The sequence below is a fragment of the Cibotium barometz genome, chromosome 18 (genome assembly GCF_041138505.1).
Source record: "Cibotium barometz isolate CiBa-2024 chromosome 18, ASM4113850v1, whole genome shotgun sequence".
In the NCBI taxonomy this organism is placed as follows: domain Eukaryota; kingdom Viridiplantae; phylum Streptophyta; class Polypodiopsida; order Cyatheales; family Cibotiaceae; genus Cibotium; species Cibotium barometz.
In genome coordinates this window covers 35,398,306-35,422,653 of record NC_141063.1, presented here as the reverse complement: position 1 = coordinate 35,422,653, position 24,348 = coordinate 35,398,306, and the positions used below count along the sequence as shown (strand labels likewise).

General features: G+C 44.9%; 1 protein-coding gene across 5 annotated transcripts in view; it reads left to right on the top strand.

Moving 5' to 3' along the window:
- Nucleotides 1-24,348, top strand: part of LOC147629254 (midasin-like protein) — a 108,150-nt gene that overhangs the window by 65,474 nt on the left and 18,328 nt on the right. For 4 of the 5 annotated variants that reach the window (XM_086812513.1, XM_086812511.1, XM_086812515.1 and 1 more), the window contains 8 exons: nucleotides 15,404-15,489; nucleotides 22,711-22,855; nucleotides 22,965-23,054; nucleotides 23,162-23,315; nucleotides 23,424-23,584; nucleotides 23,675-23,788; nucleotides 23,883-24,053; nucleotides 24,134-24,316. In XM_086812513.1, coding sequence (XP_086668639.1) covers nucleotides 15,404-15,489; nucleotides 22,711-22,855; nucleotides 22,965-23,054; nucleotides 23,162-23,315; nucleotides 23,424-23,584; nucleotides 23,675-23,788; nucleotides 23,883-24,053; nucleotides 24,134-24,316 — 1,104 coding nt within the window. The remainder of the gene's footprint in view (nucleotides 1-15,403; nucleotides 15,490-22,710; nucleotides 22,856-22,964; nucleotides 23,055-23,161; nucleotides 23,316-23,423; nucleotides 23,585-23,674; nucleotides 23,789-23,882; nucleotides 24,054-24,133; nucleotides 24,317-24,348) is intronic. The other variant, XM_086812512.1, reaches the window with a different exon arrangement.

The window sequence follows — 24,348 nt, the reverse complement described above, 5'->3', positions numbered from 1 at the left end:
TATGAGCGCCAATCTGTCTGCTGGCCATACAGAGGGCTGGGGACAGCAAGGAACTACCGTACTAGGCTATAGCTTGGCCATGGGCTGTGTGGGTGTGTTTCCTATGGCCATAGGTGTCACCTGGGTGGTTGGACAGCACCTTCATGCCTTTCTTAATAAAAAAGGCAAGGGGTGAACCGTGAGACAAAGAAGAGAAGTCAATCTACACATGAGTGGCACATCGACCCTCCACCAGCCAAGGTGGCCGGAGAGAGAGACTGGCAGTTATGGATTTGGGAAGGCCGGTCTCTCACGAGTCTTGTGTGGGACCCGAGAGAGTGGACATGGCGGGATCCAGAGGGACAATGAGGAGACGCCTGGCACCCCTTTTTTGCTTTCACTGCACGGCTAGGCCGCAGGATTTAGATGTCAAAGGTAGAGGGCACTCTAGCAGCAATAGGACATTGGTGGTCCTAGGGCCTCCCGCCGCACTCTCAGATTTTTGGAAGCGGTTGTGGGATAGTTTTCAGCTGCGGAAGATCACCCTTTTCATGTGGCAGCTGGCACATAGGAGCTTGGCAGTTGGGATGTGGTTGGCCATTGGAGGTAGACGAGCACTATGTCCGAGATGTGGCCATCCCAAGGAGTCTCACTGTCATTGTCTGTGGGACTGCTCAAAGGCTTAGGAGGTTTGGCAGAGGATCCTATGTATTTTCACTTTGGATCAGGCCCTTGCCCGTATTGTTACATGGGGCACAATTGCTTGGTCCATGGAGGCCGTGGTTGTTGTGTCATATGAGGAGGAAGGTGGGGGACTAGCCCTTTGGGTCTCTCACCTTTGCATTTTTGTAGTTTCACTCTTAGCTCCATCCACAGGTCGCTGGATGCCAGGTTCTTGCCAGAGACTAGAGATTTGCAGCAGTATGGCTGCGTGGCATATATGGAGAGCTAGATGCAGTGAAGCCATCGAAGGCACCCTCACCCCGCTAGTGGAGTCCATTCGGAGCATCTGGCTCGATATCATTCTTACCCTGGCAGCTTTAGGGTGGGTCAGACCACATGGGGAAGTGCCGAGAGGCCTTCTGGAGGATCTGGCATCATGGTCCCTTTCTCACCGATAGTGGCGGCGAGCCCACTTGGCATTACAGACCACCTGTGTGGTTGTTTCCCTCTCCCCGTATTGTATGAGATAGCCCTATCCTCCTAGAGCGGCCAGCCAGAGGAGAAGAGCATCCTTCCCTTTATGCATCTTAACTCTTTTCCCATTTGATGACGAGTGTGTATGTAGCCATCTTGGTTGTTTTTCTCGGTAACTACTAGGACCTTTTTGTTTTTTTTTGGGGGGGGGGGGGTGGGGGGATGGGGGGGGCTAGATTGTTGTGAGTTAGCCAAGCTTTGACAGGGGGCTTTGCCATCCCATACCACCACACTGTCTGCTCTCTTGCAAACTGCTGTGGCCTTGAGGTCTTGCACGCCTGTGAGACCTTCCTTCGTGCATGGATACCTCATAATCATCATAAGTCAGCATGAACTCACATAATAGTCAAGCTATATTCGGCGCACTACTTTTATTATTAAGCCCTTAACCACTATCAACCTCTAGTAAGCTTTTTATTGACTCTAGGCCAATCTAGACCTCACCCTTGCTAGCCCTTAACTTCTTGCGAGGGTCATCTCAGCCCCTACGCTCGCCTAATTCTTAACCCTAACAGGAGGTAGGCTTCTTCTTACAAGAGAGCTAAGTTTGATTTGGATCTTCTATAAAAGAGCACGTGAAGAAATTCACGTTGTGTTGACAATCCACAAGGATGTTTCTATCCATGAGGTCGTGGGACAGGTGTGCCAGACCTAAACAGGGTAGCTAGTCTGTTTGGGAGACCAAAATGTGCAGATACGACCTTTGGTCAGCGCAAACTGTATAGGTAGTGCAGAGGGGCCACATCAGCATAGGGGACCGAACAAACTTGACCATGGTCTTGTTCGACTAGGGCATCCTCAGAGTAGATTTATGCATTGCCTAGGTACCAGGCATTGGTAGGATGTCAAGCGGGTTTTCCGCTACTTATAGGGTATTGAGCTCTTTGGATTGTTCTATCATGGGGTGCTGAGTCACAGATGCATGCCTTAAGTGATTCAGATTGGGCTGGATGTTACGACACACGAGTGTCCACTAGCGGATTTTGCTTCTTTCTTGGTGGTTCATGCGTATCATGGCTCAACAAGAAACAACCGACAGTGGCCACATCTAGCTGTGAGGCCGAGTACAGGGCAGCATTTACCGCTACCATTGAGTGTGTATGGCTTAGAGGCCTCTTGGCAGATCTTAGTGTTCCTCCACTCGTATCAACAGTGGCTCTCAGAGCACATTGGCAGTTGCGAGGAAGCCAATGTTTCATGCTCGCACAAACCACATTGAGATGCATTATCATTATGTCAGGGAGGGGCTCCACACAGATCAACTTGGTCTATGTCTCTACACATGACTGTGACAGATCTATTCACGAAGGCTCTCCCTCGAGAAAAGTTTGAAACTTTTCGCAAAGCTCTAAGCTTGTTTCCTCTCGGGGATTTATCTTCCAGATTGGTGTTCATCAGCACAACATCACTCCAAGAGGGTTTAGACATCTATGTCATGGGCAGGGATGTGTGAACACTCTAGGACTACCCGGGACACTTTTTCCCTCTTTAGGAGGTTTTTTTTTCCCTTGTGTACGTGAGCACCTTCTAACACTTATCATTTGTGGTGTACTTATCCTTTGTACCATGTACCACTCATTCTACTTGGTAATCATCATCGAATTGTCCGCCTTTTTGTCCATTGTGTACTGTGTGTTGTTGCTGCTAACTCTAATTTACAGGTTCCAACACAGATCAGATTCGGATACCGAAGAAGAGCATGAACCTTGGAAGAAGAAAGGCAGGAAGCAGGCTCTGGATGTTCATGAAGAACTAAAGGCCATCCTAGCCAAGGTTGTCGGAGGACGCTTAGGGAAAAAATTGAGGACGGATGTCCAGTGTGCAAAGTGCAAAAATCAGGGTCACACTAATGAGGAGTGCGAGCTGCTTCTTGCTCAGTTGTGGCCATCTCAACAAGACCAACCACACCATTGACAACTGCTACTAAAACACCACGAGTAAGCATCCTAGGGTGACAGAGAGACCAATGCCAACAACGGCTACGAGACATCAATTGAGTAGCCATTGCATCTCGTTCATTTGGAAGAGGAGGAGGTCGAAGGTTCAAAGAGGAGCATGCTTAACTTGCTAATATTGCAACATGCTAACACGAGTAGATTGTCCTATCTGAAAAGACATCAACAAGAGTTGTAAGATATGAGTGAACAAAGAAATGCAGTTTCAAGAGGACCCCGATTCAATTGTGAATATGGTAAAAGTGGATCCCACACTTGAGAGATTGGAGGAAAATCCCCCGGTAGAGTTGCCAGTGACAAGGTCACAAGGACATGGGAAGGAAATGGTAGAGAAAAGATCCGATTCGGAAAACTAGCCAAAGGTAGAACAATGGGTGGAGCAGAAGAGTGGCTGCGAACAAGTCACCAAGCTTGTGTAGATTGCATAAGGAGTGATCTCAACTATGCAGGAAAACCCACCCCAACAAGCGCAAGGTGTAGAAAATTCGGACAAGACCACTCTGGCCAAGAAGAGAGAAGAAATTGGTGCAGGAAAGAGGCCACAAGGCAGCATGAATGTGTTGGATGAAAGGATGCAAGAGTGCTGGAGCTGTTGAGAACAGTGGTAGCAAAGCATAGCACTCAGAGGTTTCAACAAGATGGATAGACTGGAGGTCCTGCATAGCCTGAAGATTTTGGGGTTTGGATAGCTAAACCAATTTGTGGAAACCTCCAAGTTGATCGTGCATTTGCTTGAACACAAATGGGATGGGTGACCTCCCGAGACTTGGCCTTCCACCACCGAATATCTGACATGGTATCAGAGCCATGGGTTGAAGTGTAACCACTTAGCCACAAGACAAGCCAAGTTGAGCCTGTGAGCCAAGAACAGATGGACAAGTTCAACCTTTGAGCTAAGAAAAAGTGGACTAGTGGGAACAAAAGGGGCGCGCGGGGGGGGGGGGGGGGGTGAGGGGTGAGGGCGGGGTCACCAATGCCCACCGCCCAGACCTTATCCCCTTTGTACAACCAGCCATGTGTCGGCTCTAGCTTGCACCACAAGGCACTTGTTCTCTCTATCTGACACCATAGTGCATTCCGTGAAACTCGCCAATGAAACTCGTGGCGGGTGCCCGGGGGACTAGGGCCTTTGACACACTTGTTGATACCATCAATGCATATTCAAAACATTTAAACATGGCCACAACCTTAACACATATCCATCATCACTTTGCATAAAACATAAAAGGTGGACAAAACATCCACAAATGCTGAAAATGGAGCTTGCACGTGTGACACCGCATAGAGGCCGGAATGGGCCGCCCCCCCCCCCCCCCCCCCCGGAGTATTTTATTACCCAAGGAGAATAATATCATGTACAAGCTTTGAGGGCCTTACTCTCCCCACGGGAGATGCTGGATTATCCCTATACAAATGCCATAACACAGCCTAACACAAGGCTACCAAGCCGGAACCTCCGTGTGGGTACTGATTCTTCCCCAAAAACCACGGGTCTTCATGCAATAGAAAGGGTACAGTAAGTACAACGCTCCATTCAGCCGGTACAGCAGGTACAGTGGTTGGTACAGCTGGTACGGTGGTTGGTACAGCAGGTACAACAAGTACAGAAGCTGGCACAACCGGTACAATGGGTGGTACAACAAGTACAGAAGCAGGCACAATCGGTACAATGGGTGGTACAACAAGTACAGAAGCAGGTCCATCTCGCCCAAATCAGGGAAATCCCAGGAGAACTCCAGCTCAGCCGTTTGCCTCTGTCGAGAGTAGCCTCAGAACTCCTTTTGAGAATTGGGGCAACCAAAGAGAAAGAGTTCTGCCTCAGACTGCAGCAGCCAGAGCAGTCACAATTGCAAAAGTAGTGGAAGAGGAAAGAGGACAGATTTATGTTGCGATTCAAAACCAAGGGCCAAATCGCCAATTCTCCGTCATTCATACTCCAGCTGAGTATCAGGGTAAGCCTTTTAAGATTTTGATTGATTCAGGCAGTACTCATTCTTTCATTTCCCCAGGATGCTTGCATAAGCTAGTCTTAGATCAGAAATTAGGGAAACCTATGCAAATTGAATTGGCAAGTGGGAAGATTCTTTTCACTCACCTTGAGACAGATTGTATTAAGTTCAATCTAGATGGGAATTTAACTGACTGTCAGTTCAGAGTTATACCTTTGGGAGTTTTTGACGGGATCCTTGAAATACAAGGGCTGGTACAGCAGGTACAGTGGCTGGTACAGTAGGTACAACAAGTACAGAAGCTAGTGCAGTCGGTACAATGGGTGGTACAACAAGTACAGAAGGTGGTACAACTAGTATAAGGAGTGATACAGCAAGTACAGCAAGTACAAATGCTGGTACAACAAGTACAATGGCTAGAAATCATAATAAATGATTAAATACCCGTGCCTTCAGTATTTCTTCGCGATGGAAGCCTCCAAAACAATCCCCAACAGCCGGTATTCTTCATGGGCAGCCTTCAAGAGAGAGAGAAAGAGAGTAGCCATCATTAGTACAGCCTGCTAGTGTGTAGCAAGAGAGCCTCGATTCATGAAGAGACAAGGCTCCAATTTATAGATTTGGGCCTCCCATGAGCTAAAATGGCAAGAGAAGGCTACAATGACAAGTGGAGAGCCACACAATAGCTGAAGTGACAAGTGTGAGGCCACTTGTCTCACTGTGATCCACTTTCTAACAAGTGTCAGGCCACTTGTCTCACTTTGGTCCACTTTCTTGCCACATGTCCCAATCGAAGAGATGGGTCCTTCCATAAGGTTTATCTCTAAAAATATCCCAACTGGTAGACATTCTGTCATAGGCACTTTGCCAATTCTTGGTATCTCCTCAATTCCAGATGTAATGACGCGAACAGAATTTCCATCGGAGTCGGGCCAAAAATAGCAACTCTTCTAAATTTTAGGAGTGTGGTCCTTTGTATTCTAGGATAATTCCCCATTCCCAAAGCTTGTACTTTCCAAATATTTAAACATCGTGGAGTCCACCAGACCGACATCATCCCCAACTTCTTAAAAGTTGTCTGCAACTTTAAGCTTCAAGCCATATATTCAAGATATAATCATGTCCCCATCAATTGGGCGAGACGTGACAGTCTCAAAAATCCAATATAAGTGAAGAATCCATGTCCCAAAGAAATGGGCGAGACTAAATAAGTCTCCATAATACCAATATCAAAATCATGTCCCAAGATAAATGGGTGAGACAAAAACAGTCCCATAAGTCCTGATATTATAATCATGTCCCAAGATAAATGGGCGAGACAAATCAGTCCCATAAGTCCAGATATCATAATCCATGTCCCAAGTATATGGGCGAGACAAAACAGTCCCATAAGTCCAGATATCATAATCCATGTCCCAAGTAAATGGGCGAGACAAAATAAGTCTCCTGTCAACAAGACATCGATCCACATGACCCTTGGCATAGACATAAGTCTCGTCATGTCCACTTTACCACTTGCACTCCATGTTGGTACTTTGACCACACACCTGGGATGAGAGGTGGACTTAAGTAACAAGATAAAACAATCACTCGCACGCATAGATAACATAGTGTTCCATAAGCATTTCTGCTACACATAGTTTATAGGCATTTCGGCCACCAATAGTTTGTAGGCATTTCGGCTACCAACTCACACTACCCTCTCGAGTGCCCATGTTCCCTTCCATCTGCTCTCTATTGTTCCACCCACACATGGTAGAAACAATCTTCAAGAGAGCACGTAGGACAAGAGAACACTACACAGGGTATATTGTGCTTGTCACTACCCTTTGAAGTGCCCATGTTCCCTTCCATCTGCTCTCTATTGTTCCACCCTCACATGGTAGTAACAATCTTCAAGAGAGCACGTAGGACAAGAGAACACTACACAGGGTATGTGAATCATGAGTTTCATAAGTCCAATGCATCCCAAATAAAGGGAGCCAAAAAGAATAATCCATCCCAGTAAAAGGGAGCCATAAACATAATCCATAAACTTGAGGATGGATCCATATTCCTAGAAAAGAAGTCCAAGAATCCATAGACCTGTATACCATAATCCTTGTATACCATAACTCTTACCACATACTCTGTGCTAACCACACACCTTGGAGTAGAGGTGGACTTTATCCATAAAAGCATCATATCCATGAGATATCCAAAGATTTCTTCTCTATAAACTTGGACAGATTCGTCCATAGAATTGCTTGTGAAGCCCAATATCTATATAAATCTCGTCCAAGAAAGAAATCTCCATAGATATAATCCATCCTAATAAAGGGAGCCATAAACAATGTTTTCCTGAAACCATCTTAAGGCAAACAACAACACCTTTCTCCTTGCATAGCTATACAAGGGTTAGTGAACATCAAAAACACTTCATAGTAAGTAGCCAAAGCACCAACTTTGCAAACTCAAAGTATACTTAGCTTTTCTTTGCCAAGTTGGTTATGAAGCCAAAAGAAATATCTCGTCACCATATCCTTAAGATATCCTGAGATATATCTCCATATAGCTTGCCTGTAAGCTTGATAATATAATCCACAATATCCATATGGAAAGAGTGCTAAACGTGTGCACATAAAGCCAACTTCACAGTTCCACGATAAAATTCTGTGAATTCATAAATCCTTAGATCAACAAGTTGTCTACTGCTCATGCCCTTGCTTCATAAGCTATGAAGCGGCTGGCCATGCTTAACAGCAATGATGGTAAGTGTGGTCCCCACTTGAGATCTTTTCTCTTCCTTATTGATAGAAGGAAGCCTCCGCTTCCAAGAAAGCCTATGCTCTGATACCAATGAAACTCGCCAATGAAACTCGTGGCGGGTGCCCGGGGGACTAGGGCCTTTGACACACTTGTTGATACCATCAATGCATATTCAAAACATTTAAACATGGCCACAACCTTAACACATATCCATCATCACTTTGCATAAAACATAAAAGGTGGACAAAACATCCACAAATGCTGAAAATGGAGCTTGCACGTGTGACACCGCATAGAGGCCGGAATGGGCCGACCCCCGCCCCCCCCCCCCCCTTGGAGTACTTTATTACCCAAGGAGAATAATATCATGTATAAGCTTTGAGGGCCTTACTCTCCCCACGGGAGATGCCGGATTATCCCTATACAAATGCCATAACACAGCCCAACACAAAGGCTACCAAGCCGGAACATAGGCTGTAGCAATGCCGAGCCAACAATATAATCCATATACCTCCGTGTGGGTACTGATTCTTCCCCAAAAACCACGGGTCTTCATGCAATAGAAAGGGTACAGCAAGTACAACTCTCCATTCAGCCGGTACAGTAGGTACAGTGGCTAGTACAGCCGGTATAGTGGTTGGTACAGCCGGTACGGTGGTTGGTACAGCAGGTACAACAAGTACAAAAGCTGGTACAGCCGGTACAATGGGTGGTACAGCAAGTACAGAAGCTGGTATAGCCGGTACAAGGGCTGGTACAGCCGGTACAGTGGCTGGTACAGCCGGTACGGTGGCTGGTACAGCAGGTACAGCAAGTACACAGGTGCAGTCGGTACAATGGGTGGTACAGCAAGTACAGACGGTGGTACAGCCAGTGCAAGGGCTGGTACATCAAGTACAACAAGTACAAATGTTGGTACAACAAGTACAATGGCTAGAAATCATAATAAATGATTAAATACCCTTGCCTTCAGTATTTCTTCGCGATGGAAGCCTCCAAAACAATCCCCAACAGCCGGTATTCTTCATGGGCAGCCTTCAAGAGAGAGAGAGTAGCCATCATTAGTACAGCCTGTAACGGTGGTAGAGGCTAGTGTGCAGCAATGCAGCAAGAGAGCCTCGATTAATGAAGAGACAGGGCTCCAATTTATAGATTTGGGCCTCCCATGAGCTAAAATGGCAAGAGAAGGCTACAATGACAAGTGGAGAGCCACACAACAGCTGAAGTGACAAGTGTGAGGCCACTTGTCTCACTTTGATCCACTTTCTAACAAGTGTCAGGCCACTTGTCTCACTTTGGTCCACTTTCTTGCCACATGTCCCAATCTAAGAGATGGGTCCTTCCATAAGGTTTATCTCTAAAAATATCCCAACTGGTAGACATTCTGCCATAGGCACTTTGCCAACTCTTGGTATCGCCTCAATTCCAGATGTAATGACGCGAACAGAATTTCCATCGGAGTCGAGCCAAAAATAGCAACTCTCCTAAATTTTAGGAGTGTGGTCCTTTGTATTCTAGGATAATCCCCCATTCCCAAAGCTTGTACTTTTCAAATATTTAAACATCCTGGAGTCCACCAGACCCCTTTCAGACTGGGAAATGTCTAGGCTAGTGACATTCCGTACCCGTACTCATTTGATGAGTACCTTTAGTACTTTCCGTACCACTCCATACGCACCGTACCTTGTACGGATAAGGTCTTCGTACCAAATATGAGGTTCAATGTACAACACTTATTTGGACCGTTTTTTAATTATTTTAGTCAGTAGTCATTGCTTAGTAGTTAATAGATTAGTTTTTATTTCAGTATTACCATTGTCTTTCATGCTATTTGTATATGGATGCTAGATATTTCTTATTTTATATACATACATACATACATAGTAAAATTGTGAACGTACTTAAAGTACTTATCTTGATGCGTACTTTACATACTCGTACCGTACACGTACCAGACCGCACCGTACCTAAAGTACTCAACCACTATGCTTGACACCTAGAGTGGACAACTCACTATCTCTTTCTTCCCTCTCTCTCTAGAAGTAGGTGCGTCCTTCATGTGGCCTCTTTGGCTGTATTTTTTGCACTTTCTCCTTCCCAACTTCGTATCCAAGCTTGCTAGTTTGTTTTCCAAGCTTCCAAGAGTGTTTCTAGGTGGTGTACACTCTCCCACACACTTTCAATGATTGATATTTAGCAAATGAGATCTTATTTTTGCTGTAATTTCTTACGGAAAACCCTAATTTTAGCCCTCCTTTCTCAAGTTGAACCAAAGGGGAAGCTTTCTCACGTTCCCTTCATCCTTGTTGAAAACTTTTGTTGTGAAGGATCATGAGAAATCGAAGATTTCAAAACTCCAATCGTTTCCATTGGAAAGACTTCCGTTGTCATTGACTCTACTTGCAATTGGTAAGCTTTGATGCTTAAATATGGAAGCAGATAGCACGAGGGAGGAACCAGACTCCATGATCACATACCCTATGTAGTGTTCTCTTGTCCTACTTGCTCTCTTGCAGATTGTTGCTACGATGTGTTAGTGGAAGAATAGAGTGTAGATGGTAGGGAACATTGTCCCTTGAGAAGTTAGTGTGAGTTGCAAGTCTACACCGACGATGACATTGTTTGCACAACTGTATTTATATACATTTGGTATGGAAATCTGGTGAGAAATGTCCATGACACTATGTACTTGATTCTCCCAAGATCAATATAGTTTATTAGAGGGAGGGGTTGGCCGTTCCAGCTCATTGTGTGTTTCTTGTTAATTCAGCAAATTACTTCTTGTGTTGAACATGTTGTCCGTTATATCTTGGTGTATTTAAGTGTATTGGTTAGCATTGTGTTCAACAAAGTTACAGTGGTATGAGAGCATTCTCTTTCACTCCTATTGTGAAAGACGATCACTGCGAACACTGGCTATCTCTACACTTAGAATACTATGGACAGCCAGATAGGGAGTGTTCGAGATGCTAACACAAGACATGGGAACAATAAAATGCATGCTTTCAATGCTTTACAGGATGAGAAAACTCATGTGGTGCACATTAGGAAACATGAACATGTGGGACAACTGTCCCGTGGCAAAGAGAAAATGCAGGAAGAGGAGTTCATAGCCTTAAGGGCTGAATTGACTTGTATGTAGGCTCTTCTTTATGCACAACAAGAAGAATTGAAGCTAATATAGAAGTACAAAAGTTATATGGATAGAGTGTCCTTTCACACTTGATATCCAAGGGGAAAAACCACATGGGAAAAAGTTCACTTGGTTAAGCCCTGTTCACACGTAGCACTACCATAAGTGAGCATATGCCTACACTACCACAAGTAAAGCATTTCCCCTCGCTCATATATTGCTTTTTCTGCTCCATAGTGAGACCGTAGTCTCTCACTTGGAAGGGACGCTTCTTGGTAGACTTATTTTCAGCCTTCTTGGTTTTGGTCCTTTTTAGGTAGCTATCCATTATTTTGCAAGTTTTGAAAATCCCCCTCTTTGCCTTGAAATGAGGGTTTAGCTTTATTGGATTGAATCAACTTGAGTTTCAATTTCTCAGTGGTGGCAGTGGCTGCTCTGATTAGTTGATGTAAAGTGTGACCAAGATACATTTGTAGTCCCGCTTTGTACATGGGTTGCAATCCCGATTGAAAGCTTATGTTCCTTTCTGCCTCCGTGACATGCATGAATGGAGATCCGTCCAAAAGCAGTTTCCAAAACTTTTGTGCATATGCATTCACTGTTCTGCTTCACCCAATCCCACTTCATTGTTATCTCATTCAATGCATTGGGAGGCAAGAACTGGGCATATAACCTCTCCTTGAACTCTTCACATGATCTAACAGGAATCGGAGAGAGTCTTTGTGAGCTACCAATGGGCAGCAGTGCCTTTCATGAACATGCTTACATGCCGGATTACAGATTTCTGAGTGAAATCCTCATTACTAAAAGCAATGGGCAATAAAAGCAAGTGCCTTTGATGCATCATATTCCCCATGATATGCGTCAAACTTCAGAGATTTGTCTCCTGCTTTGAAGTCAGGAGGCTTTGATACATTTGCCTGCATCTCAAAATGTTTTCCTGCATGTTTGTCCATTGGGACAGCCCCTGTGATTGGCATTATCTTAGGAATAGAAGGTGATGCATTAGGCATAGATACATGTGCCCTAAAAGCATGGCGGGCTCCTCAACACACATTGGTGCATTTTCACCTATAACTCCTCCCTCACGAGCACACTCGAAGGCATGAGTGGCAAGAGAGATACGCGGAATACTTGCATCAAAAGAAAATTGCAGCCCATGTTGCATGTGTGGTGCATGCACATTTTCAGCCGACAATGGCATTTGACATACATTTTGACCACTGCCATATACATTGTATCCTTCACCAGCTACATAAGATACTCCTGCATGGCATGAAGTTGTCGATAGTTCCTCTCCAATAGCATGCAAATTCATCCTCTCTGACATAAGTTCTTGTTCAAGCACATGTGGAGATACCAAGACATGTGGGATGGTTGCCTTTTCTAAAGAGGCATTATCAAGTATGCACGTGTTGCATGCATCCCTCAGTTGCGTGTGCAACTCTTGAGCAATCATTGCCATTGCATGACCATATAAGATTCAGCTTTCTAGGCATTCAAAAACGATCATGTACCAATGGAGCCTCGCAGCGGTAGATATGGATGTGACTCACATGCAAGGGTTGACTTGCATTTTTTGATCACCACACAAATCAATATACAACTGTCAATGTCCTTTTTTTTCTGGACATCCAGAAGAAGACATTGACAGTTGTACATTGATTTGTCTCATAGGTCGAGTTCGGTCTCTAGTAGACGTTAATACAGCTTTCTTTCTTTCTTTCTTTCTCTCTCTCTTCGGAGCATGCCCCAGAATAGTTGGTATGATGATGACTGTAGGGAGCTCAGAGCCCGGCTACAGAGAGAGGTGGCCACAGGTGCTACTACATATAGACAGTCACGCATCATCTTCCGATCCCTCATTCGGCAGAAGAAGAGAGCCTTCTTAGCTCGGTTGGAGAGAGACATCTATCAGTTGTTTTTGAGTCAAGATTCTGGGGAGGCCTGGAGATTGCTTAGAGTGCACCCCCCGCCTCCGGCCATTACCTCTCCAGATACATGGGGCGAGTATGCAGCCTCCCTCTACACAGTACCAGAGCAGCCACCACTACCGAACCCTCCAGAGCCCTTTCCACCCACTTCTACCTTCTTCACAGCAGAGATGGTGAGGAGGACCATCAACAAATTGCATACAGGGAGGACACAGGATCATGAGGGCATTGTAGCCGAGCATTTCATACATGCTAGAGATATGATTGCAGACTTGCTAGCTCTCATTTTTAATAGAGCCATGTGTGAGGGGTTTCTTGGGACTTGGAGTACTTCCACGATTGTGCCGGTACTCAAGTCTGGAGATCCGAGCTTGCCGACTAACTACCACACCATTATGATTGGTCACTTGCTGGCCAAGCTATATGCCTCTACTCTTGAGCATGAGTTGAGCAGATGGGCAGAGAGAGAAGGGGTCCGAGCTCAGGGGACAGGCCGGTTTTAGGAGGAGATTCTCTACGTTGGATCATATCTTTACCCTCAGGGCCATCATTGAGGAGGGCAGAGCACATGGGAGGAGGATCTACTGTGGCTTTGTGGATTTCCGCAAGGCCTTTGACAGAGTGCCCAGAGCTAGACTGATGCGCAGGCTGCAAGACTCGGGGGTTCCATGTGAGCTCATTTGGGGTATTATGGCACTTTATGAAACAGTAGTTGGGCAGGTGCGGAGTTCAGAGGGTCTCTCCCAGCCAGTACACTCCACTATAGGGGTGAAACAGGGCTGCCCGCTCTCTCCGACTCTATTTGGACTATACATTGATGAGATCTCTGATTATATTGGGACACAAGGGGACAGAGGAGCCCAGTTGGCTGGCACTTGGATACCTCTGCTCTTATATGCTAATGATATTGTGCTTATAGCAGACTCACCAGAGGCTATGCAGAGGCACTTGGATACTTTACATGCTTATGCATAGGACAGTGGGCTCTCAGCAGTTAACCTTGGTAAGACCAAGGTTATGGTGTTTAACACTACAGCTCAGTGGGTCTGGAGATCAGTGCCTATTTTCACATATGGGCAGGAGACAGTGGAGTATATTGACTTATACACATATCTTGGAGTGGTGTTCACTGGGCCCACATTTTCCATGAGGGAGCAGAGGCCAGATTGACTAGAGGATATGCAGCACTAGGAGGTCTAGAGAGGATGTGCTCACAGGTACAGTTTCAGGAGCGACGCACTAAGCTGTGGCTTTTTGATACGCTGGTCACATCGGCTATGCTATATGGAGTACAGATCTGGGGGCCTAGCCTAGATCGTCACAGTCGATTAGGACGCACATACGTTGGATTGAGATCGATGGAGAGACCACTTGTGTCCATGATCTCCAGGATGATTCGGGCTAAGGCCTCGGTACCCCATGAGATTATCCGAGCCGAGATGGGAGCACCACCGATCGTAGTAGAGGCTCTTGCCAGATCAGTGTCCTTCATTCATAGCAGCTGGGAGCTTCCCCGGCACCGGTATGCACGACTTGCTTTAGAGTCCTCCCATCAGCTAGCCATGGAGGGAGACACTTCATGTTGGTATGCGCAGATAGCATCCTGGTTTGAGCTCCACAGGTTTAGCTTAGACAGACTTCCACCCTTCCAGTACTCTCTAGAGGCACCCTCTCTCACCTTGACACATTCTGAGATTAGTAGAGTCATCAGACAGGACCTCATTCAGTTGGACACTAGGAGGACATGGCTAGAGCCCTCACAGGAGTTAGGGACGAAGATTCAGAGCATCATTGCGAGGCATCGGGCTCGTCCGACTAGGCACCTCACTATGGCAGATATCCAGGCCATCCGGCAGAGACCCATGCTAGAGCTCCTAGGATGATTACCACTCCAGCCATATACTGTTGTACTCACTGTCACTTTTGTACTCCCCCATATTCATGTATTCATGTATCCATGTACTCATGTACCCCATTTTGACTAGTAGCATTAGCTTCCCACTCTCCCTAGTTGTTGCTTCTGGATGCTCCCTATTGATGTATTGTAGGGCTAGATACTTACCTTCAGTCCTTTCTTTTCTTTTCCAGATAGTGTATCAGATGTCATATGGTTGTAACTTTGGTCTCATAGGTCACTTTGGCCTTTTGAAGACGTTAAGATAACATTTCATTTCATTTCATTTCTCTCTCTCTCTTTCTCTCTCTCTCTCTCTCTCTCTCTCTCTCTCACACACCCAGATTCAGCTTTTTAGTTCAGTACTTTTTCATTTTGTTGGGATGACAGAGGATACCCCATACAGGTACTCCGATTTGTCTCATAGGCCGAGTTCGGTCTTTTGGAAGACGTTAATAAAATCTTGCTTTCTTTCTTTCTTTCTCTCTCTCTCTCTCTCGCATAAAAGTGTAAGTGTTCAAACTCAAAAGAAGTCCTGAAAACTTCTGCACATGTAACAACTTGTGTCTGAGCTATATGTTTAAGTCTTGAGGCTTTCCCTTGGTTCTTTGCAGGATCAATTATCCCATCTTTGGAGTGCAACTGCAGGTCCAAGCTGGCTCATCCATGCATCAGATAGCGCCAGAATTTCAAGCTTAATGTAAGTGGACCACATAGCTTTGACAAGTAAATTTATACTACGTTCATAAGGAGATTCGGGATTATTTGAAAACGTGGTAAGTGTGCATTTACATAGCTCCTTTCAGCTGGGGGAGGTTCTTGGTGCACCACACATGGAATTGTGGTTTACTAGGGGATCAGTTAGGTGTACTTTTGCGTGGAACTTGTGAGAGGGTGATTAAAAGCACTGCCTTTTGAGAATGGGCAAGGCCGCTTACGGGCGAGCTTCTAGTTATTTTTTTGGCTAGATACAGTTTATCTTTTGAGTCAGACTTAAAGCTGCCAAATCAGTGACCATGGCGTGCATGTAAGAGATGCAGCGGGTGGTGGTCGGTCTGTGAGTTATTACCCAGGTAGCGTCTGTGAGTTATTACCCAGGTAGCTTCTGTGATTCAATGTCAGTCTCAAAAGAAAACTGCTTGTCGCTTTCAGCTTTTTGGTAATAAATCATGTTAGCTTAATTCAAACAGCAAGCAAAGAATTAGCATGTGCTTCTTTAGTAAGTTTCTACTTCAGATATCTGGTGTTTTTTAAAATCATATGGTCTTTGCTTTGGAAGTCCTCATACTGACCGATCCTATCAAGGAAAGCAAAGCCCTCTTGAACTGGATAGTACTAGCATAGACCATATCTGAGGGTGGTCCCCTATCTCCTTCATGCTCTGTTTAACGTCTTGCCTCGGTCGGTCTTCATCAGAAGTGTGTGTAAGGACTAAGATTACCCGTTAATATGCTCGTTGCATGTGATGTTGGGTGTTGGACTCACACACTCACACACACAAACCTGCACATTAGGGTTAGGTGCAGGGTAGAGAAGCTCACACACAGAAATGAGAGAGAGAGAGAGAGAGAGAGAGAGAGCGAAAAGCGTGGTATCCACAAAATGCAAGTCAACCCCTGCATGTGTGCCACATCCATATAATATAGAAGTACAAAATATTATATGTTAGAGTGTCCTTTCACACTTGATGTCCAAGGGGAAAAACCACATGGGAAAAAGTGCCCTTGGTTAAGTCCTGTTCACACATAGCACTACCATAAGTGAGCATATGTCTACAAATCCCCCCTGTAGTGGAAGTGTGAAGCTATACAAGGTAGCAGATCACTCTCTGTATGAGAGTAAGCCCAAAGCTTTGCGGAAAGCTTCAAACTTTCTCGAGGTAAAGCCTTTGTGAATAGATCTGTAACATTATCCTGTGTAGGGCAATAAGATAAACTGATCTCCCCTGCATGTAGCCTCTCTCTGACATAGTGATAATGAATCTCTATGTGCTTGGTACGTGCATGAAATACTGGATTTCGTGCCACGGCCATAGCACTCTGGCTATCAGTGAGAATGGTGGTGGGCGTTTGCTGACACTCACGAAGATCAGCCAATAGTCTCCTCAACCATACACGATCTACTGTAGCTGTAAAGACTGCCCTGTTATCAGCCTCACAAGTAGATGTAGCAACAGTGGGTTGCTTTTTACTCAACCAAGATATGCATGAACTGCCAAGAGAAAAACAATTCCCACTAGTGGATTGCCTGGTATCATAATCACCAGCCCAATCTGAATCACTGTATGCATAAAGCTGCAAGCTGCCCCCCCTGGGATAGAACAAACCAAGATCCAGGGTACCCTTCAGATAACGAAAAATGCGTTTGTCTACTTGCCAATGCTTTGTGTCTGGGCTGTGCATGAATTTGCTCAACAAAGACACCCCAAAAGATATGTCTGGCCTCGTGCTACACAAGTAAATGAGGCATCCTACTGCCTGGCTGTAAATGCCGGCCTCAAAAGGCTCTCTAATATCATGCATAGTAAGCCGTACACCTGGTTCTACCGGAGTAGAAATGGGCTTACATTCATCCATGTGAAACCTTTTTAGCAAACTTTTTATGTACTTAGTTTGCTGCATAACAATGCCATCATCTGTATGTATAAACTGTATGCCGAGATAGTAGTGTAAAGGCCCCAAATCTGACATATCAAATTCAGCTTTCAAATCAGCTTTGAGATCTGAAATTTGTGCTTTGCTTGTACCTGTAATGAGCATGTCATCTACATACAAGATGACTATGAGAATATCGGCATCGGTTTTCTTCACATACAACGTGCTTTCAGCTGGACTATTCTCATAACCTTGGCTGGTTAGATGAGCATGTATCTTATCATACCAAGCTCTTGGAGCTTGCTTTATCCCATACAATGCTTTGTGCAACCTACATACTTTATGTTCCTCACCAGGAACTACAAAACCAATGGGCTGATTTACATATACTTCCTCCTGTAAATCCCCATTTAAGAATGCAGTTTTGATGTCCAATTGATACACTTTCCATCCTTTATGTGCAGCCAATGCAATCACAGATCTTATTGTGGTCATTCTCGAAGTAGGAGCAAAAGTCTCATCATAATCTATTCCCTTTTTCTGGGAGTAGGCTTTTGCCACAAGTCTTGCTTTGTACCTGTCAATAGTAGCATCAGACTTTCTTTTGACTTTGTACACCCATTTTGTTCCAATTACGTGTTTGCCTTTAGGCAATTCCACAAGATCCCATGTATTGTTCTTCATGATAGAAGAAATTTCAGCCTGCATAGCTTGCAACCAATGCTCAGAAGAAGGCTCTTTTGAATCAAAGAGACCACCCATTGCGAATGCAGACTCCCCACGATGTACATTCAAAGTATGGCTGGAACTAGCCCTTGTTCTACCTGTGAGTGGAGCTGCAAGTTTGCTTTCTTGCAAAGTTTTCAGCAACCATCTTGGCTTTGACTTGGTTGTGTCTATGGCTGTTTGCTCTTCCCTGACAAGATCTTCCACTTCTTCCACAGAAGGGGGCTGAATGGCTGGCTGTTCCACATGTTCTACATGTGGATTTTCTTGTGTAGGGACTGGCTGATCTGAATCCCCCCTAATTGCAATGGGTAAAAGTCCATCAAACATGTCCTGTATGCCTGTATCATTGCTTTTATACAAGCTGTACATGGGCTGTTCTGAATTTTCAGCAAATACCACATCTCTACTGACAAAAATCCTTCGTGTAGTTGGATTATAAAGACGGTATCCTTTGCTCTCATTGCTGTAGCCCACAAAAATGCATTTAATTGCTTTTTCATCTAGCTTTGTTCGGAGTTGTTCTGGCACATGTGCATATGCCAAACACCCAAATGTACGCATATAATCCACTGTTGGCTTTCGGCTATACCAAGCCTCAAATGGTGTTATGGTTTTCAAAGCTTTTGTTGGATACCTATTTAACACATGAGTTGCACACATTATAGCTTCCATCCAAAATTTGTGAGGCAATTTTTGTGCTTTCACCATGCATCTTGCCATCTCTATGAGAGATCTATTTTTCCTTTCAGCTACACCATTTTGCTGCGGTGTATAAGGCACAGTACATTGGTGTTTGATGCCCTTTTGAAGCATATAATCATTGAATGCATTTGACATGTATTCTCCACCTCTATCTGAGTGGAGTGTTTGGACTTTACATCCACCATATTTTTAGCCATTGCTACAAAGTGTCGAAAGCATGTAAACACATCTGCTTTCGCTTTCAAAGGGTAAGCCCAAGCAAACCTGGAGTAGTCATCAATGAATGTGACAAAGTAAAGATGCCCCCCTATGGATGGTGTCCACATCGGACCACATACATCACTATGTATGAACTATAATTTACTTTCAACTCTAACAGCTCCATCTTTGGGGAATGGTTTTCGTTGCATCTTTCCCAAAATACACCCCACATACATGTCTTGGTGGAGACTCAAGAGGCGGCATATTATCAACCATATGATGCTTCTGCAAAAGCATCAAACTCTGAAAATTTACATGCCCAAAACGAGCATGCCATAGCTCTGCATCATGCATAGCAGGAGTGTGGGCAGGCACTGTATTTGCATCATAAGTACACTTGTCATAGCTGTCCAGCTTATACAAGCCTTTGTATCGTGTTCCAAAAGTGACTATTTCATAACCCTTTGATGGGTTTTTTACCAAACACTTACCGTCTTCAAATTCAACCTTTAAACCTTGGTCGTTTATGGCTGAGACGGAGAGCAGATTTTTCTTTATCCCTGGAACATACAATACATTTTTCATACATATATTGGCACCATTGATACAGTGCGGCCTTTTGAAGCATAAACCAAGTGCTGAAATACATCTTTGCATGAAGTGATGTGGCTCGAAGCACCACTATCAAAATACCATGATGCATTCTGTGTGTGAGATGCAATGCAAGACATATCAGTGTCTGAAGCACTTGGTGTGTCACTAGTGCATGTGACCAAAAAAGTGTGCTCTTCCTGGATTACATTAGCTGATTGCTGTGCTTTGTCATCAGAAGAGTCTGCTACTGCATTGCCTGCTTCTGTCCTTTTCTCTTTTGCAATCCGCTTTCTACATTCACTGATGTAGTGTCCAGGCTTATGGCAGTAGTGACATTTGCCCTTCTTTTTGGGCTTGTTTGCATCCCCTTTGTCAGACTTTTCACCAGTAAAAGAGGGCTGTCCATGACCAGCCTTGCTAGACTGTTGTCCCCCATGCCTAAAGCTCTTTGCTTTACCCTTATCCTTGGCTGTAAATGCCTTTTCTCCACCACGGTTGCTCGATAAGTTTGCTCTTGTTTGCTCTTCCTGCAAGAGTAAACCCACGAGCTCTTCAAAAGTGACGGGATCAGCACCTCCTCTCATTGAGAGGTTGAGAGGTGTGAAAACCCAAGTAGGAAGGCGGTAAAGAATGAAGAGTGTTGGTGACCATCTGTCTATCTGGGATAACCTCATCCATGTTGAGCAATTGTTCCCGCAAATCTTTCACTTTGGTGAGATGATCTGCCATGGAGTCACCCTCATCCATAGAAAGAAGATCCAATTGCCTCTTCAAGTAGGCAACTCTTGCCTCGTTGCGTACCTGATACATTGCTTCCAATGTGTCCCATGCAAGCTTCGATGTCCTGCAAGAACGAATGTGCGGAATAATAGTCCTTTTCACCGAAAGGGCTATCAATGACATGGCCTGTGCATCTCTAGAGTCCGATCTCTTCTGCTCTTGTGTGGGAGCAGGATCTACATCAGGTGCTCTTTGAGCACCTCCCCTTTGAGGCGTGGCTGGCTGTATGGTTTGTGGGCGTGTGTCATCACCACACACGATGCCCCAAAGCCCTTTGGCTACCAGCAAATTACGGATCATGAAACTCCAGAGGGAGTAGTTAGATCCATCTAGCTTGTCCTCCTGGGTGAGCACACCAAATACATCTGTAGCATTCTGTGCCATGTCAACAAAATATATCTGCAAGCAAACGAAGCACCAATGTGCACTGCCAGGCAACCAAATGTCCTGTGCAAATGTATGCCTGCAAACCAAAGCAAGTGTAAACCTGCACCAAATTGTTCAATTACACACAATGTGTATACATACGCGACAAAGCGCAGTTGTAATGCCCAATTACATGCTCCAATCTGAAAAGCCCCAATTTTTATGCACTCCAATCGCTTCAATGTGCATCCAATTGGCCAATTACCACAAAAGCCCCAAATTTTTGCAAATGTAAGAGGTTCAATTTGCTGATTTTGACCTCAATTTCAAAAACCCCCAAATTGCAGGCAAAGCAAAATGCCCAATTTTTTTAAATTTGTCGTGAAATTGAGAAATCCCCCAAATTGGACCTGCAATTTTTCTTTCAATCTGACTTGCACAGAAGTGTCTGCAAAATCTGCATATGACCTGCACTGGAATGGTTGCAAAATCTGTATTTGTATTTGACCGAAAATGTGTACAGAGAAATACCTTCAGGCAAGGGCAGGAGGCTTGGAGCAGACAGTCGAATAGAGCTAACGGGCATTGGAGGGAGCCAGCACGGCGGCGGATGGCTGTGGGCAGCCGACGAGCAGGAGGAGGCGTTGCAGCTGGGCAACCGTTGAGGATTTGTTGCAGATGGGCAGTTGTCGAGCTGGTCGCTGGAGTCGCTGGCGGCAAATACAGGTGACGAAGCGCTGAGATGTAGGCGCTAGGCGCTGGTGCCGGTCAGGACCCGCCAGGACGGAGTAGTGACGCGAACAGTAGACGGAGGAGTAGGAAGCTGGAACCGTCGGCGCAGGACGGACAGTGGCCGGGCAGCAACGTCAACGGCTACTTGAACGGACGGCCGTCGTGGGAACAGCAACCGCAGACGTGAGTCGACAGCGACCCGAACAGAACGGGCGTCAAGCGACACGGGGAGGACGTGGTCGAAGCTGGGCGACGGCGACCAAGGCCGGAACGGAACGGTTCTGACCGTGGACGGCTTTGGGCAGCCGGATGGGGGCGTTGACGGAAAAACGCTGGCTGTAGAGGGCGGTGCCGCCCGCGAGCTGGGCGGGCTCTCCACTAGTGCCGCCCGTTTCTGGTGGCCGGACAGAGGAGCGCCGACGGAAGCTGACAGTTTGATGACGGAAAAACGCAGGCGACGGACGGAACGGCAGTTTTTGACGAAATTTCGGCGACGGAATTCCACAGTCAGCAGCAGTTTTTCCTGGGGCAGAATTCCACATGCAGCTCGCAGCTCTGATACCAAATGTTGGGTGTTGGACTCACACACTCACACACACAAACCTGCACATTAGGGTTAGGTGCAGGGTAGAGAAGCTCTCACACAGAAATGAGAGAGAGAGAGAGAGCCAAATTGTGGTATCCACAAAATGCAAGTCAACCCCTGCATGTGTGCCACATCCATATAATATAGAAGTACAAAATATTGTATGTTAGAGTGTCCTTTCACACTTGATGTCCAAGGGGAAAAACCACATGGGAAAAAGTGCCCTTGGTTAAGCCTTGTTCACACATAGCACTACCATAAGTGAGCATATGTCTACATGTGAGAGGTTGGCTATGGATAATTTTAGCATCTTAGTGCACCCCTCAGGCATGGGCTGCAAGCATAGCTATGATTCTGCAGTGAGGAAGAGGGCTTTAGCTTGAGCCTACCTACGCACCCCTCTTTTTCTCTTTTGGGAGGCATCCACCCCAGATACAAATACCCATGCTTTCAGTGAGAATGATGTGAGATAGCATCTTCTCTCTGCCTGGATTTAATCCACCTGGCAAAAGGTTCACCACCCAAGTTGTGCACTGTACACGGATTGAAATCCTGAGTGATGAAAGGTTAAATCTCTTCAGTCCTTTGCATGTCTGAGTTGTGAATCATAGTTGTAATAATATCATGCTGGTTGCAGAATGCATGACGTGCTGGTGAGAGAGTATAATGCCAAGGTTGTGGAGCTTAGACTGGCAGCAAGGGTGTTGTGGAGCAGCGGAGGAAAAGGAAGTCAAAACACAGCAAAGTCTAATTTTCTTCACGCCAGTGCAGTTTTCTGTCAGGTAGTGTAATATTTAAAGTAAAGTGATATATATATATATATATATATATATATATATATTTTGGGCTTAAAGAGATTGGCAGAGATTGGCTGAGTTTGTGTCTCTGCAGATAGTATTTTCTTTTGCAAAGTCATTTGAAAAAGAGGATATAGCCCACTTGAAGTCCTTATTAACAACATTACATCTGAAAGGAGTGCAGGTGAGTTCTAACATGATTCTGTGTCTTGTTGATATTTGTATTTTGGTCTACAAGTGTTTTTACACTATTTGTTAACTGGATTATTTTATCAAATGTAATCGTACCAGGGTCATGTAGGAGCTGGAAAGGAAGAAGTGCAACTCGTAAAAGTTATGCTCAGAAAGTCAAGTGATCAAAGATTTGCTGCATTGGTCGATTCACACCTTGGCCTTTCTTTGGATTTGCTATATGCTGAATGGCAGCCTGACTCACACTTCACATGTACACTTATCAATCTCTAAATGTTGTGTGTTGTGATAATATGAAGGTTTAGCTTTGTTGCTACGTAGCTGATTTGCAAAATATGAAAGATGACACATGGCTCTTTAGGTACAGATTTTCATTCTCTGCATGGAAAAATATGGCTACTTCTGGGAGCTATACGCTTAAGATTAATGCTGCCAAGCCAAGCGTATGATCCAGCTGCAAAGTATGCTTATGAACACACATTACTTTTAGAAAGGATTTCAGATGCTAAACTTGAATTGCAGGTAATGGGTTCAAAGCTTTTGTGTTGAAGGTATATGGATAGGTGAAATCTGATATGACCTATTACGCAGTGCTAATCTGTCTCTTTACAGGTAAGACAAGAGAGTGATCTTATAGTAAGAGGGGGTTCAAAGGAAGCAAATTATACAGAACTCCAGTTCAAGATTCAAGAGCTAGAACAAGAGGTCATGGCTGTAGCTTCAAAGGTGAGACATGATCTCATAGCTGGGAATCTGATGGCATGGAGGTGGAGTAATTTTGTATATTGTCAGTGTTTTTATTTGTTGTTTGATTTTGCAGTGTGTATATCGTCCACCACCTGGGAATCTGGAAATTTTCTATAACGAGGTCAATGGCTTCATAAAGTCAATGGAGGGATCTTGCAGTGTGTTTGCTTGGATCACCTGTCTGGAGAGCACTGTAGGGAAGTCCTTAGTAGACCAAATAATGCAAAAAGTACTCCAGTGGCAGGTGGCAGACATCTTCTTGCGCTTAATTGCCTTAGCTTTGAATGAATTCCAGGTGCTCATTTTTTCTTAACCTTACTGCAGGAGGTTGCAGTGCAGTTCATTCGTCGGCTATCAACAAACTATCCAGATTATCAAGATCTTGCACAACCTGTGCAGTTGTCAGTATTAGAATTAAAGTTGGGTTTATCATTGCTATTTTCTGCATTCCTACAGAAACACTTTCTGATGCAAGGAGCTTTCAAGGGACGTGGAAGCAATTTACATGTAAGAGACAATCAGACACATTGATTTTTGCT